Source organism: Danio rerio, chromosome 7 (assembly GCF_052040795.2).
Source record: "Danio rerio strain M-AB ecotype USA chromosome 7, GRCz13ab, whole genome shotgun sequence".
In the NCBI taxonomy this organism is placed as follows: domain Eukaryota; kingdom Metazoa; phylum Chordata; class Actinopteri; order Cypriniformes; family Danionidae; genus Danio; species Danio rerio.
The window spans coordinates 42,024,851-42,037,922 of record NC_141027.1 but is presented as its reverse complement, the minus strand read 5'-3'; the positions used below and the strand labels follow the sequence as shown (position 1 = coordinate 42,037,922).

Genomic DNA, 13,072 nt, shown 5'->3' with positions numbered 1-13,072 from the left:
TAAACTGTAATAAACTCTGTGGTAAACTGGATTATTGAAGTTTTAATATAGAGTTGTAGAAAACTTTTTGGGTACATATTGGGTTGTTTAAATTACTAGTTGTTGTATTACTACACCAACTACAGTAATATAGGCTATAGTATATGTCAAAGTAAGATATAATCACAATTTGTTTGCTATTCAGAATATTCAATGTAGGTTCATGTTCAGCACAAAGCAATGTATGGATGTGACACTTGTGGGCTGGATCTGTGCACGTCATGATCCTCACACGTGTAACCTGACACTGATGGGGGATGGTGGTGTGTGTGCTTGTTTCTTGAGTGTGTGTATGTGTGTACAACAGAGAGAGTGATCGCTTATTTTTTATCCAGCAGCAGCAGCGTGCTGCCGTGAGCTCCGTGTGCCTCAATTTTACTCCAATGAGCTCTTATGTCTTACCATTTACACCCGTGTCCAGACAAGTGGAGCCGGTGTGCGTTTTGCAATTTGTCTTTAAGGAAAATGTTGATGAGCTCAGAGTGATCTGGGAAGTGAAGAAGACGCTTTTGTTTTGGTTAACGATGTATCCGCCGTACTCGCGTCTGTCGCACACTTGATCTGACCGCACGAAAGAAGAGCTGTTCATCTTAACCTACCTGTGTGAAAACACCGCGAACACACACAGACAGAGGGACGCTCGGACAGACGCAGAGGCGTGTGGTGAGTGCTCTTAACCGCATGGCGAGAGCGGGTTTATAAAGAAATAACGGCTCCACGGACAGCTGCTGTAGGCCTCTCCGCAAAACTAGCCCTCGCTGGACACGGCCTCTCACCCACCAGAGAAATGGGTCTAATCTTCGCCAAACTATGGAGCTTCTTTTGTAATCAAGGTAAGAGATGGGGTTCTGACGGATTTTTTTAGCCAGTGGTTTTGCCGGTGTTATTATTGTTGATATCCAGGCGCATTGAGCTAATGTTAATATGCTAGTAAGCTCGTTTTAAATCCGAGGCGTCGAGCTAATGGTATCAAAGCCATAGGCTCCTAATGACACGTTTACCTTTAACACTCATTGTGTATTAAAAATATTTGTATTTATTTTTTTCTTTCTAAATTAACTGTTTGTCGTTTTCGTGCCCCGTTATCTTCTCTCGGTAAACTTAGCCCAGAGTAAACCATCAAGAAGATGATGCGATAGTGGTGAAGGTAACAGATGGGTCATTTTAAATGTCTCTCAAATGATTTCACAGAAATTGAGTATTGTCCACTTGTTGGAACAGACTTGGGATAGCTATGTAATACTTCTATGTTATTTCTGAGCAATATCTAGCTCAAACTTCACCCTTTTTGATCAGGATAATGCTCTTGTAACTATATTATGACGCTATCAGTCACTTTGATAAAACGCATTAAGAGATCACTACATGTTATGTTCATGCAATACTTTACAGTACTGCAAATGTACAGTGTCCAGAAACACTGCAATAATCCTGGTGACCATATGGTACACACTTTTTTTTTCTTTTTTTTGTAATGTCATTTTGTTGCCATACAGTGTCATTTTTGGCAGTATAACAAGGTTTTAGGGCACCTATCACCCACAGGTGAGTAGGGTTAAGAAAAATAAGCTAACACTCTTGTTTGTAGTGTATTAAAAGTCTGAAATGTTTACATATTCAAAAGAGGCATTATCTGATTCAGCATACACATTACTCACGTTTGCAAATATTTCCCGAACTGAAATCTGAACATTAGATCAAGCAGGATCAGTAGCTCTCGTTTCATTTTGTTGATATATTGGAGTTAAATGTTTTTACAGATGATCTGAGATGGGCTATTTAGTATGTCATTTTTATTAGATCTTAAAAAAATAATGTTAGTAACACATTATTATCAAAACATTTCTTTAAATTTTTTCTTTAATTGAAAAGTTACCAAAATTGATGTTTGTGTCTACATAAGGAATAGAAGATGTGGATTAACATAAATGTGTATTTTTGTTAGTATCATCATCATTTGTTTTAAGGTTTTCTGAAAAAAAGACATGTTATAGAAGTAAAAAAGTGCAAAACCTTTATAAACTGACCAATGCATAGGGAAAAACTATGACTTTGCCTGTGTTTTCTTGCTATAAATGAATTTTTGCTGCCTACAACTATCCAGAGGTGAAACTTTTTATTTTTAAAAAGACTTTTGTACATTTGTTTATGAAATGTCTTCACTGCTGCCATGACAGATGTGTCTTTCACAACGTAGGCCCAGAGGACAGAGAGGGGTCAATTTATCAGTTTCAACTTTTGCTATAACAATGAAAGGAACTGATTTGAATTGAAAATGCTTTTGTGTAGAGAAACAGCCGTCATGACCACCTGGCAAACAAAAGCTGTGTGAGGAAACCTATTGCTCCCCTATTGTTTGCCTCTTTCAGCCGTCAGTTCTTCCTGACCAAGAGATCCAGCCTTCAGGAGAGTTATTGGCAAATCATGCGCTCTAAAACAGAATTTTCTTTTATAAAAGTATGCCTCTTTGTCTTCTAAATTTTACCTGAGTGCATATTTTTGTAATTGTGAAATTGTGCATTGTTAGTGAGTGAACAACTAAATGTTATTTAATGGCAAATTCTTTGCATTTCTTAGCAGTTTTGTCCCATGACGAACATTCTAACTAGATCCAGATTGTTGTAATGTCAGACAGATGTTAATTTAGCATTGGAATGGATATTGGTGTTATTGTGTGATGGCAGGATTGTTGTATGCTGTTTCAGCCATTATTAACACCAAATTATTTGCATTCACGTTCAGTTAGTTGTTGTAATACGGCTTTCTGTATGTGTTCGTTACAAATGAATTAGCCAGTCCTCTGGGCTAGATGCCGAGATTTGCTCTTGGTCCAGGAGGAGCTCTCAGGAGAAAGCAGGATAACTCTGGCCTACTTAGACATAGAAGGAATTCTACCATTGTAATCTCATTCTCCTCCCTAATTCCCTGGATTACTGTCCTGAAGAGGACCAGTCAGTCCATTATACCATGTGTTCCTCTCTTTGACAAACATTCCTATGGTCGTTCAGCAGTTCTTGAATATCATTGTTGATATTCATCAGATTTAAGTAAAAACAAATAAATATAACTATGAAATCTATTGGTACTGTCGATCATTAAATGCTCACATTAATGTTTGTAGCTTTTGTCCTTCAGCTACAGCTTTAAACAAAAGGACTAGCACTTTAAAGCTAGGCTATATTTGTCCTTGAGTTTGTTTTGAGAAGTTCCACCAAAAACTGTGGGTGGCGTTAACTGTATTCTTGAGAAACCATGTCTCTTCGTGACTTGAATTTGTCCTGTGGTGTTTTTGCTGGAGCCCAACAGAAGTATAATAAGGGTCGGTCATCCTGCAGGAAGTAATAGCCGTGAAAGTCTTTGTGGAGCTGTCAGAGATATCATGAGTTTTGCAGTCCTGCTTCCTGTAGTTCACGTTACAGTTCAGAGGTGAAAAAAATCCAGATGTGTCCTCTGTTAGATACATGTGCTTAAAAGAAGTCTTTCTTTCTTTCTTTCTTTCTTTCTTTCTTTCTTTTACAAATAGAATATAATGACCATTTCATAGAAGAACAATTTCCCCTCAAATATCGTTTCATCAAACAGTTTTTCAATTAATCTCTTTTTTTTCTTCCAAACAAAGATCCTGTTTCTGTGACAATTAGTCTGTTGTGGTATACAAAGTTTCCAGAGATGCAAAGTGTTCTTCATGGAATTACAGATCACAATAGAGCTGGGCCAATAAACGATGTCATACAGAATTGCCATCAAATTTATTTTGATAAGGATGATAAGCTCTGGACATTTTTACTCCATATTGATCTAAGAGCCAGTCACACAGCAGCAGTATGTGAAGGCAACCATTCAGCATGGAGTTAAAAGACCATTTCCTACCGCACTTTGCTAACAAACGCGACAAGAGGATAAAAATATTGAGAGGAAGCAGTCATTAAAGTAAACTAATCTCGAGTTATTATCCAAAGATGATCGAATTATCGGCAAAAGGTGGCACAAATTCTGTTATATGAAAGTGGTTTGGCTATCTGAAGTGTGACAAGGAGCAGATTAAAACGATCTGTAAAGTATGTCAATGGTCTGTGGAAAAACAGGGCTGCTCATTTCAGTAAATTTTTCCCAACCAACAGCTGATTTAAAAATACTGATTTAATTTAAATGAAAAACAGAACATCAGAAAATATTATGTACCTGAAGTGTTTACAAATTTACATTACAAAATAAAAACACTGACTGAATCCATTTAAGAACTTTTAATTTTTAAGAAGTTTTGATTTAAGGCCAAACATTTTTTTTGTTTTTTGCTAAAAAACAATATTTTAAATGGTAATTTATTGAATCCTCTAATCTTTGTTGCATCAGTCATTGTTAGGATAGTAACTTTTAAAACTGGAAACCACTTATATAAAAAATTATTGTTATTTTCAATATGGAAAAAAATATCGAATTTGCATTTTTGCCATATCGCTCAGCCCTAGATCCCAATAAATATCCTTTCTTTTGTAAGAATGCACGGCCTGTCAGATTCTTCTCAGATTAAGCTTTGATAATGAATGGATCACTGGTTTATCTAATCATGTCTGTTACGCAAGTGTGCAGTGCTGTGTTTGTATGGGATTGCTAGACCAATTATCTCTAAGTTAGTTGAGCTGAGAGCCACAAACTTAGCTATGAATGGGAAGAACGAGCACAGCAAACACAATGAACCCAGTGTAAAGCTATAAACATGTCTATTCAATGTAAATTACAGATTGTTATATTTTAAGTTTGATGCCTTCTTATATTCAAATTCAGGTTTTTGTGTTGTTACTTGTTGAGAATTATTGATTCTTCATTTTAGGTTTGTTCTTGAGTTATTGGTTTGACCATTTTTATGTTTTTTTTTTTGTAGAACACAAGGTGATTATTGTGGGATTGGACAACGCTGGGAAAACAACTATACTTTATCAGTTGTAAGTAAAGTAATATTTTATTTACTTTAGGGATTGTTTGTTTAAAAACATTTTAAAATTACTGACATTGAACAAGTTTTATTATACTTTCAATTGCTTTTCACTCTTAATTATTTTTCTAAAAAAATAATTTATACGTTGTTTGCTATGGCGGATTTCATCTTCAGGTTTAAATAGTGCATTTATAAACGCAGCAATAAGAGTAATATTAACATTCTGTAAAATAAATTGTACAACTCATTATTTCTTCATAAGGTTGTAACGCAGTAAATAATATTAATGTATTGAATTAAGACTCTTTTAATAGTAAAGTGAAGTGTTTAGTGTATATCAGGGCTGCACGATATTGAAAAAATCGGATATTGTGATATTTTATTTTTCTGCGATATATATAAATATATATTGAACACAGCTTCACAAGATGCTTGAATAGCTCTATTTGGCAGTTTTTTGGGGAGTCTTAACAGTGTTTAGGTACAGAAATTGAAAAAAACTAAATTATTTTCTTACTTTGCTTTGTCTCATTTCTAGTCCAAATATCTAAATGCCTAGATCACATAAAAATATTGTTTTGTTTTCAGCTTCAAAAGAAATAAGTCAGAATTAAGTTTTTTTTTTCTTTAAATCAAAGCAAAATTGTCTGTCAGTGGCATGAGTAAAATAATCTTATTTTCACTGAAGACTAGGAGTAGAAACAAGACAAACTTTTTTGATAAATCGTGTAAATACAATTAATCTTTGTTACACCTCAAAACATCATTTTTTGGACATTTTTACATTCTTTTAAAATTCTCAGTCAAAGGCCTTTAAAACACATGCTAATGAAACATTTTTATGGGTAAACTTTGCAGGTCTAGAAATCAGATGTGTTCTGTTGCTTCTGGTCAACTACAATTCAAACTTAACATTGCAGATCTTGCGATGTGACTATTGTGGATGTGCACATTGTGATATCGATGCTGAAATGATATATTGAGCAGCACTAGTGTATAATCCAAGTGTGCATGACTCTGACTGATGTGGCATCTTCATTCCTTAACAATAAATTAGAACTAAACATGCATTTAATAATATATTTTATTTTCGATTAAGTTGAATAATTTAAGCATAATTAGTTGCTTTACATGTGTACGAATGACTTTTTCTCATTTCTCTTTTGACACATTCATTTCTCCTCAGTGCATTTTTGCTGTTATTTCTTAACATCCACAAAATGTCTCCATTCATCTGCGAATTTGATATTACAAAACTGAACCTGATTCTGGAGAAATGCTTAAATATCTGGAAAACTGACTATTCATCAGTCTCAGCTTTTAAATATTTATTTTTCACTTTTATTACAGTTCAATTCATAGACAAAAAAAATGAAGGACTCTATGCAGCTTCATACCTGGACCTGATTGTTTCGTTGTAAATAGCCATTGTCATTTAAATAGTCAAGACACATCTATGGGCTTTTTTTATTAAGCTGAATAATGTGCAGCACAACAACACAATATATTTAAATATTGTGTGCACAGATATGTAAACAAGGTTTTTGTGTGGTAATTAATCAAAATCACTGCAGAATGTTTTATCTGAAGCTGTTTTGTTGTGCAGTTTAATGAATGAGGTGGTGCACACATCTCCTACGATTGGCAGCAATGTGGAAGAAATAGTGGTGAAGAAAACCCACTTCCTGATGTGGGATATTGGTGGTCAAGAGAGTCTCCGCTCTTCCTGGAACACATACTACTCCAACACTGAGGTAAAAGCACTGAGACGCTGTGTTGACAGAATTAGGACTGCTTTCAATTCAGTGTAGCAGAAGAAAGGCACTATATTGTTGATTTTATTAAAAGAAAAAACTCAGACAGTTGAAATTGAAATGCATAAAGCTCCTCTGAGTGATTGTCCAGGCTGTTAATATGTCGTCGCAGATGTGGTAGAAAGGGAGAAAATGAATGGGTAAGTCACGGTCTACAATGAAGGGGCAGAAGATGAATTTCCTGTGTCTTATTTTAAACCAGTATTTGTATTCAGTGAGACCTCATGGAGTCGACAGGAAATCCTTAACAGAGAAAGATGAAGAGGGATGGGATTAAGATGCATGACTTGAATATACATCTTCCACATGAGATAGATGGTGCAATGTTATTTAGTCTTATTTGTGCAGCGCTTTTTACAATACACTTTATTCCCTTTTTGTGTCACAGAAAAAAAGATGTTTTAAAACATACTGTTGTTCAAAAGTTTGAGTTTGGTGAAATAGTTTAAATATGTTGTATGTTCTGTTGAATTGATCTTTATTTCTATAGCATGTTTTACAATGTAGATTGTGTCAAAGCAGCTTGATCTTCACCAAGCCTGCATTTATTGGCTCAAACCATAAAAACAATAATACTGTGAAGACAAAATTGCATTTTAAGACCGCTTTTCCTTCAGAATTTAGTCTTAAATGCTGAATTGCTAATGTGGTGCTCAAAAAACATTGAATGTTATCAAAGTCGATACCGTTGTTGCTGAATGTTTTTTGTGTAAACCATAATGTGTTTTTAATATAATGAGCTGAATAAATGCATATTTGCTAAATAAATGTGTAATCCAATAGTTGTGATACAATCATACTGTCAAGCTGCTCAAACATATTTTGTTGGAATGTGGAAGTTTAAATTCTATTAGACATTTTATTTAAGGAGAGTACTTTGATGGAGATTTTTAAAAGAGTACCACCAGGAAGAATTTTTATTTATTTAACTGAAATCATATTTAACTTTGAATATATTTTTGTGTGAATTGTATTCATTTATATTTTATAAATTTGTCTAAATAACTTTTTTTTATTGTAATACAAATTTGTTTTATCAAGTAATATTTTATGTATATCCGTTTTGCCATAAAATAGCCATAATTTGCTGATGTGGCAATAAATAAATAAACAAAAAAATAAACAAATAAAAGTTGTATCTCGAAAGCCCTCAAACATATAACTTGGTATTTTTGAACCAGTTTCTAACAATACATAGGCAAACTAATATAATCTTTAAAGAAAGTTTCTGAGTAACAGCTGTGTGTTCAGTGGGATGTGAACAATAGTTGGACAACAGTTGTGCACAGCGGTAATTCTGCCAGACCTTAGCAGCTGGTTACTGATTCTGAGTTCAAAGTTCAAAGAGGCTTGAATGGCGAGACCCCCCGCCTTTTATTCAGAACGTGTGCTTGTCAGATTTGTGATGGGGCCCTGCTGTTGAGCTTTATTCAGGAGCACACGCTCAAAGAGATCATAGATACGTCAAGGGCATGAGCACAGAGCAACAAACAACTCTGTGGTCTTGCTAAAGTTAGAAACCATCTCTGAATGCTAGTGCAGTAGTAGTATGCAGCCTGTAATCTGATGATAATTCTTTGCGCGTGTGTGTGTGTGTGTGTTTTCTCTGGCAGTTCATCATACTGGTAGTGGACAGTACGGACAGAGAGAGACTAGCCATTTCAAAAGAAGAGCTTTACAGAATGCTTGCGCACGAGGTAATGCTTTACATTTACACCACATGCATACAGTTTTGAAATATAAATATGAAACATATCTACAAACCCATACTTCCAAGTCTCCTAGCCCTTTTAAATCTATCCCCTTTTCTCTCCTCATTCATTCAGGATTTGCGCAAAGCTGCAGTGTTGATCTTTGCTAATAAGCAGGACATGAAAGGATGTATGTCAGCAGCAGAGATTTCCAAATACCTGACACTCAGCTCCATCAAGGATCATCCATGGCACATCCAGTCCTGCTGTGCGCTCACTGGAGAAGGGTAAGATCTGCAGTGTTGCCTGGTATAATAACTAGAGTAGGGGTATTTATCTTCAAATCAGCTAAAAATTGCAGTTGTCACAAACTGAAATGTGTTTTTACTTGGGCTTGACTCAAGTCTAATATTTCAAATTGCCAAATATACCTGGGACAGTGGAGGAGTTGGGGTATTCATGATTGGGTCATGCTGCACTGACACACATTCATTTGTGCACACCCACGGACACGCCTCTGTGTATTTTACTTGCCCAGATATACTCAAGATGTATGTCAAAATGCCTTTCTTTAAAGAGATAGTTCTCCCAAAAAAATGAACATTTTATCATAACTTACTTCCTCATGTAGATCTAAACTGCATTACTGTTATTGAACAAAATGAGAAATTCTGAATAAGGTTGTAAAAAAGCAGGCACTGACATCCATTGTAGGAAGAGTTTGTCCTCCAACATTCAGGACAAACTTCAGAATATCTTCCTTTGTGTTCAACAGAAGAATGAAACTCAAGCAGGTTTGGAAATAATGACAGATTCTTCACTTTTTTTGGGGTGAATCACTTTAATTATATTCCCAAATTCTCTGTCAGTTAATTCTATAGTGAACGTAAACAGTTGTAAAATATTAAGCATATTGGATCTGTGCGCTAGGTCTTAAAGTAAGAGTGGATTAATATATTAGTGCATGAGTGTAATGAAACATCCCTTACTGCTCTTTATTAGATGATTTCATTAAAAAATATTTTATATCTGATGCACCCAGTGAAGGCGGAGCAGGCAGTGTTTGTTTGTAATAATTCTAAACATATGGAACATTTGTAGATTTCTATAGCAAAGTACCTTAAAAAAAACTAACTATTTACAAATTGATACTGAAATATTTGTACCTCAGATACCAAATCTTTATGCTCAGATAAATTTTCTACTAAAAGCAGATACTTTTGATACTTCAAAAATTTGAGGTAATTAATATTGTCAACTGGAACACAATGGAAAGTAACAAACTTTTTGAGATCTTGTTTAAATATTATTATTATTTTGTCTGCTGAACCTAAAAGAAGATATAAAGAAACCATTGTCCTCTATAGTAGAAAAACAAATACTATGCAAGTCAATGTTTAAAGGTTTCCAGCTTTTTCCAGAATATCCTCTTATATGTTTAACAGAAGAAAGCCAAACAGGTTTATGACAAGTGAATGATGAGTAAATGAGAAACTATCCCTTGATGCTCATTCATGCTCATTTGCCATATTTTTTTAACCATTGCGGTCACTCATGAAAGTGAAATACCAGCACAATCTCATGGCAGTTTGTAGCTTTTTGATTTAGTGGCTAATTCGTATGAATTTGTACAATGTTGGCTCAATCCCAATTCTACCCCTCAGCCCTTCTCCTTCCTCTTGTTTTGCGCGTTCACGTGAAGGGGTAGGGATGTCCCAATTCTCTTCATATTGAAGTTGTAGGGCTAAGGGGAAGGGCTAGATACCCCTTGAAATGGAGATTTTTCAGGACCACACTCGAAACTAAGGAGTACGAAAATTTCCAGGAATACACCATCTACAATGGCAGCATGACCGCACATGGAAGTCAGGAGATGCACATATTTCTATTTTTTTGTTATTATTATGAATTTTTACAACAAACAAGCACAGATTTTAATATATTCATAACCACATTCGTGTTTTACTTTCATGCTTTTAAACAAATCATTTAAAAAAACACAATTTCGCTGTCTACATCCTTAATAGTAACTCTTGTACAGCTGTCTCACAACATACTTTCACATCTGACACTCGAATAAAAAAAACAGAATAAAAAAAACAGAATTTGGGATTGGGCCTTAGTACATTTGCTTATCCCTCAATGACGATTGTATATAGGGGTGGGGTTGGGAGCCACACCTCTGTTTTAAAATCCTACATTTTTACATGACTGAACTGAATTAGCCACTAAACTGACAAAACGTAAAAATTAGTTCTGCTTCATTGTGAGATCAGGCTAGAAATACATTGAAAATGATCAGTTCATCATGCTCTAATTTATCTGTTGATTCGTCACTCTTAACCATTTGTGCGCATATGTGTTTCAGGCTGTGTCAAGGTTTAGAATGGATGACCTCGAGGGCTGGACTCAGATAGCCTCTGCTTTTCTGGCTAGACTGATTGACAGTGATTTCCACCTCCTCAGGTGGCATCGCAGACTCATCTCATCGGCTGCTTACCTTTTATTTTTAATCTGTCGGTCAGAATTGACACTATGCAGCTGAACTGTCTGGACACCTACCTCAGCTGGGATTTAACGGTAACGTGAATCTGGTTTGATGGATTTGTCGATCAGTACTAAATCAGGAGCAAATGGATTTTTTTTACTGGGTGTATAGCAGAGGATATTCAAAGTCCAAAGTGTTTCAGCCTAACAAGAGGCACTACAGTGTCTGGCGTTTGTTTATGAGTTTTTAACACTGCCGATGGAGCAGAAGTTCTCTGGAGGGGTTTATTAAGCTAATCATGTAAGTTTTTCTTCCAATCTAATGGGAGGAAAGGATTTGAATGATCTGGTACTTTTCAAGTGTGGCCATTTAGTCCATTGTTGTCGTTTTCGGGTCTGTTGTTCTCAGCTTTTTTGGGATAATGAGTTTTAAAAGTGCCATTTGCTACCCACCAACACCACTAGCACTACATATCAAGGAAATGCCTGAACATATCATTTGACTCGGGCCACATTACCTCAGTCATTAGTTACAATAGAGGGTGCTGTTAGACTGGGCCATTTCAACTTGAAAGTTCACTTATGGGGGTATTTTTAAGAAGAAAAAAAGCAGGTATGATTATCATCGCTGTAAAAAAAAAAAGGCTGGGGTGCTCATTTTTTTCATATGCATTTGATGTTTTTATTTGCTTAATTTCTCTGAAATGGCACATTAGAATTTTTGTAATGTCTGTTACGAGTGTGTGTGTGTGCGTGCGCAATTTGAACATGAAAATGTCCAATCTACATAAGTGCAGCACTAGCATGTTTTGTCGGTGTTTTATGTTACCGTGCTACGTGTTGGGATGTGGTTCCACCAAACAGGTCATTCAGTTATCATAACAAAATAGTTACTCTGAAATGTTTGTTTCATTTGCAAATTCACTGCAGCTGCTCTTCATTGGTCAACCAGCCATATAGCTGTGATTTTATTCACAATTAAGTTTTGACTTCTTTTCTTTAGCTGTACAGCCTGAGGTCATGTGCACTACATTTGCATTATACTTTAGTCAATTTATTTTTGGTTCAGGCTGAAACTGTTCTTTCCTGTTTTCACATTTTCCTATTTTCTTCATGCAGTGTTGCTTGATGAAGGGAAACTCTTGCAAGACTTTGATGCAGTGACTCTAAAGTGGTGCTCAATGACATTCTCCTCCCAACGGTCAAATATAATTTGCATAATTATTACTGGGTGCTGATCTAAACAAATCAATCTCATGGATCTGTTGCTTTCTGTTTTGCAGGGGATATATGGGGTGGTTCTCACTGTCGTGGACGTGTTGTATACATTTTATACCACAACAGCATAACATTGACAAATATGGCTTTTCTGATTAGCCGGGAAAGCAATAGTTTGGCTGCTTAACAGGTCACCTTTATGTAAACTCCCCTCTTTTGCAGTGTTTCTCAACCACGTTCCTGGAGGACCACCAGCACTGCATGTTTTGGATGTCTCCTTTGTCTGTCACACTCATTCCACATCTTTCAGTGTCTACTAATGAGCTGATGATCTGAATCAGGTGTGTTTAGTTAAGGAGACATGGAAAATGTGCAGGGCTGGTGGTCCCCCAGGAACACTGGTCTAAAGCAGGGGTGCCCAAACTCACTCATGGAGGGCCGGTGTCCTGCATATTTTAGTTCAAACCCCAATTAAACACACTTGAACCGGCTAATTAAGCTCTTTCTAGGTATACTAGAAACTTCCAGGACAGTGTGTTAAAGGAAGTTGGAGCTTAACTTGGTAGGACGCTGGCCCTCCAGGACTGAGTTTGGGCACTCCTGGTCTAAAGAATCAAGTATCAATTACAACCCTGATATGAGTTTGTTGTATTGTACCATTCTGGACGGAGGTCTTTTGGAAAAAAAACTATTTAAGAGTGTAAATGTGGCTCACCCAGAGGAATGGGAATTATGTGTTGCTGCAGACGCCTCAGAGGAGTGTATTATTGTGTTCTTGGTCAAACCATTCAGTTCTCAGATGTGCCATTTCTAAATGAGCAGGTGAAATCTGTAGCAACTTTCCTAATTCTTATAGTTTTATAATAAAAGCTTTTATTTTGAAATCA

The 13,072-nt window shown here is 35.9% G+C and overlaps 1 protein-coding gene across 2 annotated transcripts; it reads left to right on the top strand.

The window, feature by feature from the left end:
- The first annotated feature begins 304 nt into the window (after positions 1-304).
- arl8 (ADP-ribosylation factor-like 8) lies at positions 305-13,072 on the top strand. Of its 2 annotated transcripts, XR_015494596.1 has the most exons (7): positions 305-872; positions 4,922-4,982; positions 6,582-6,729; positions 8,403-8,486; positions 8,616-8,767; positions 10,849-12,599; positions 12,752-13,072. XR_015494596.1 is itself a non-coding variant. In NM_199824.1 (6 exon segments), coding segments are annotated over 6 exon segments (540 nt in total). In that variant the 5' UTR covers positions 566-826; the 3' UTR covers positions 10,898-13,072.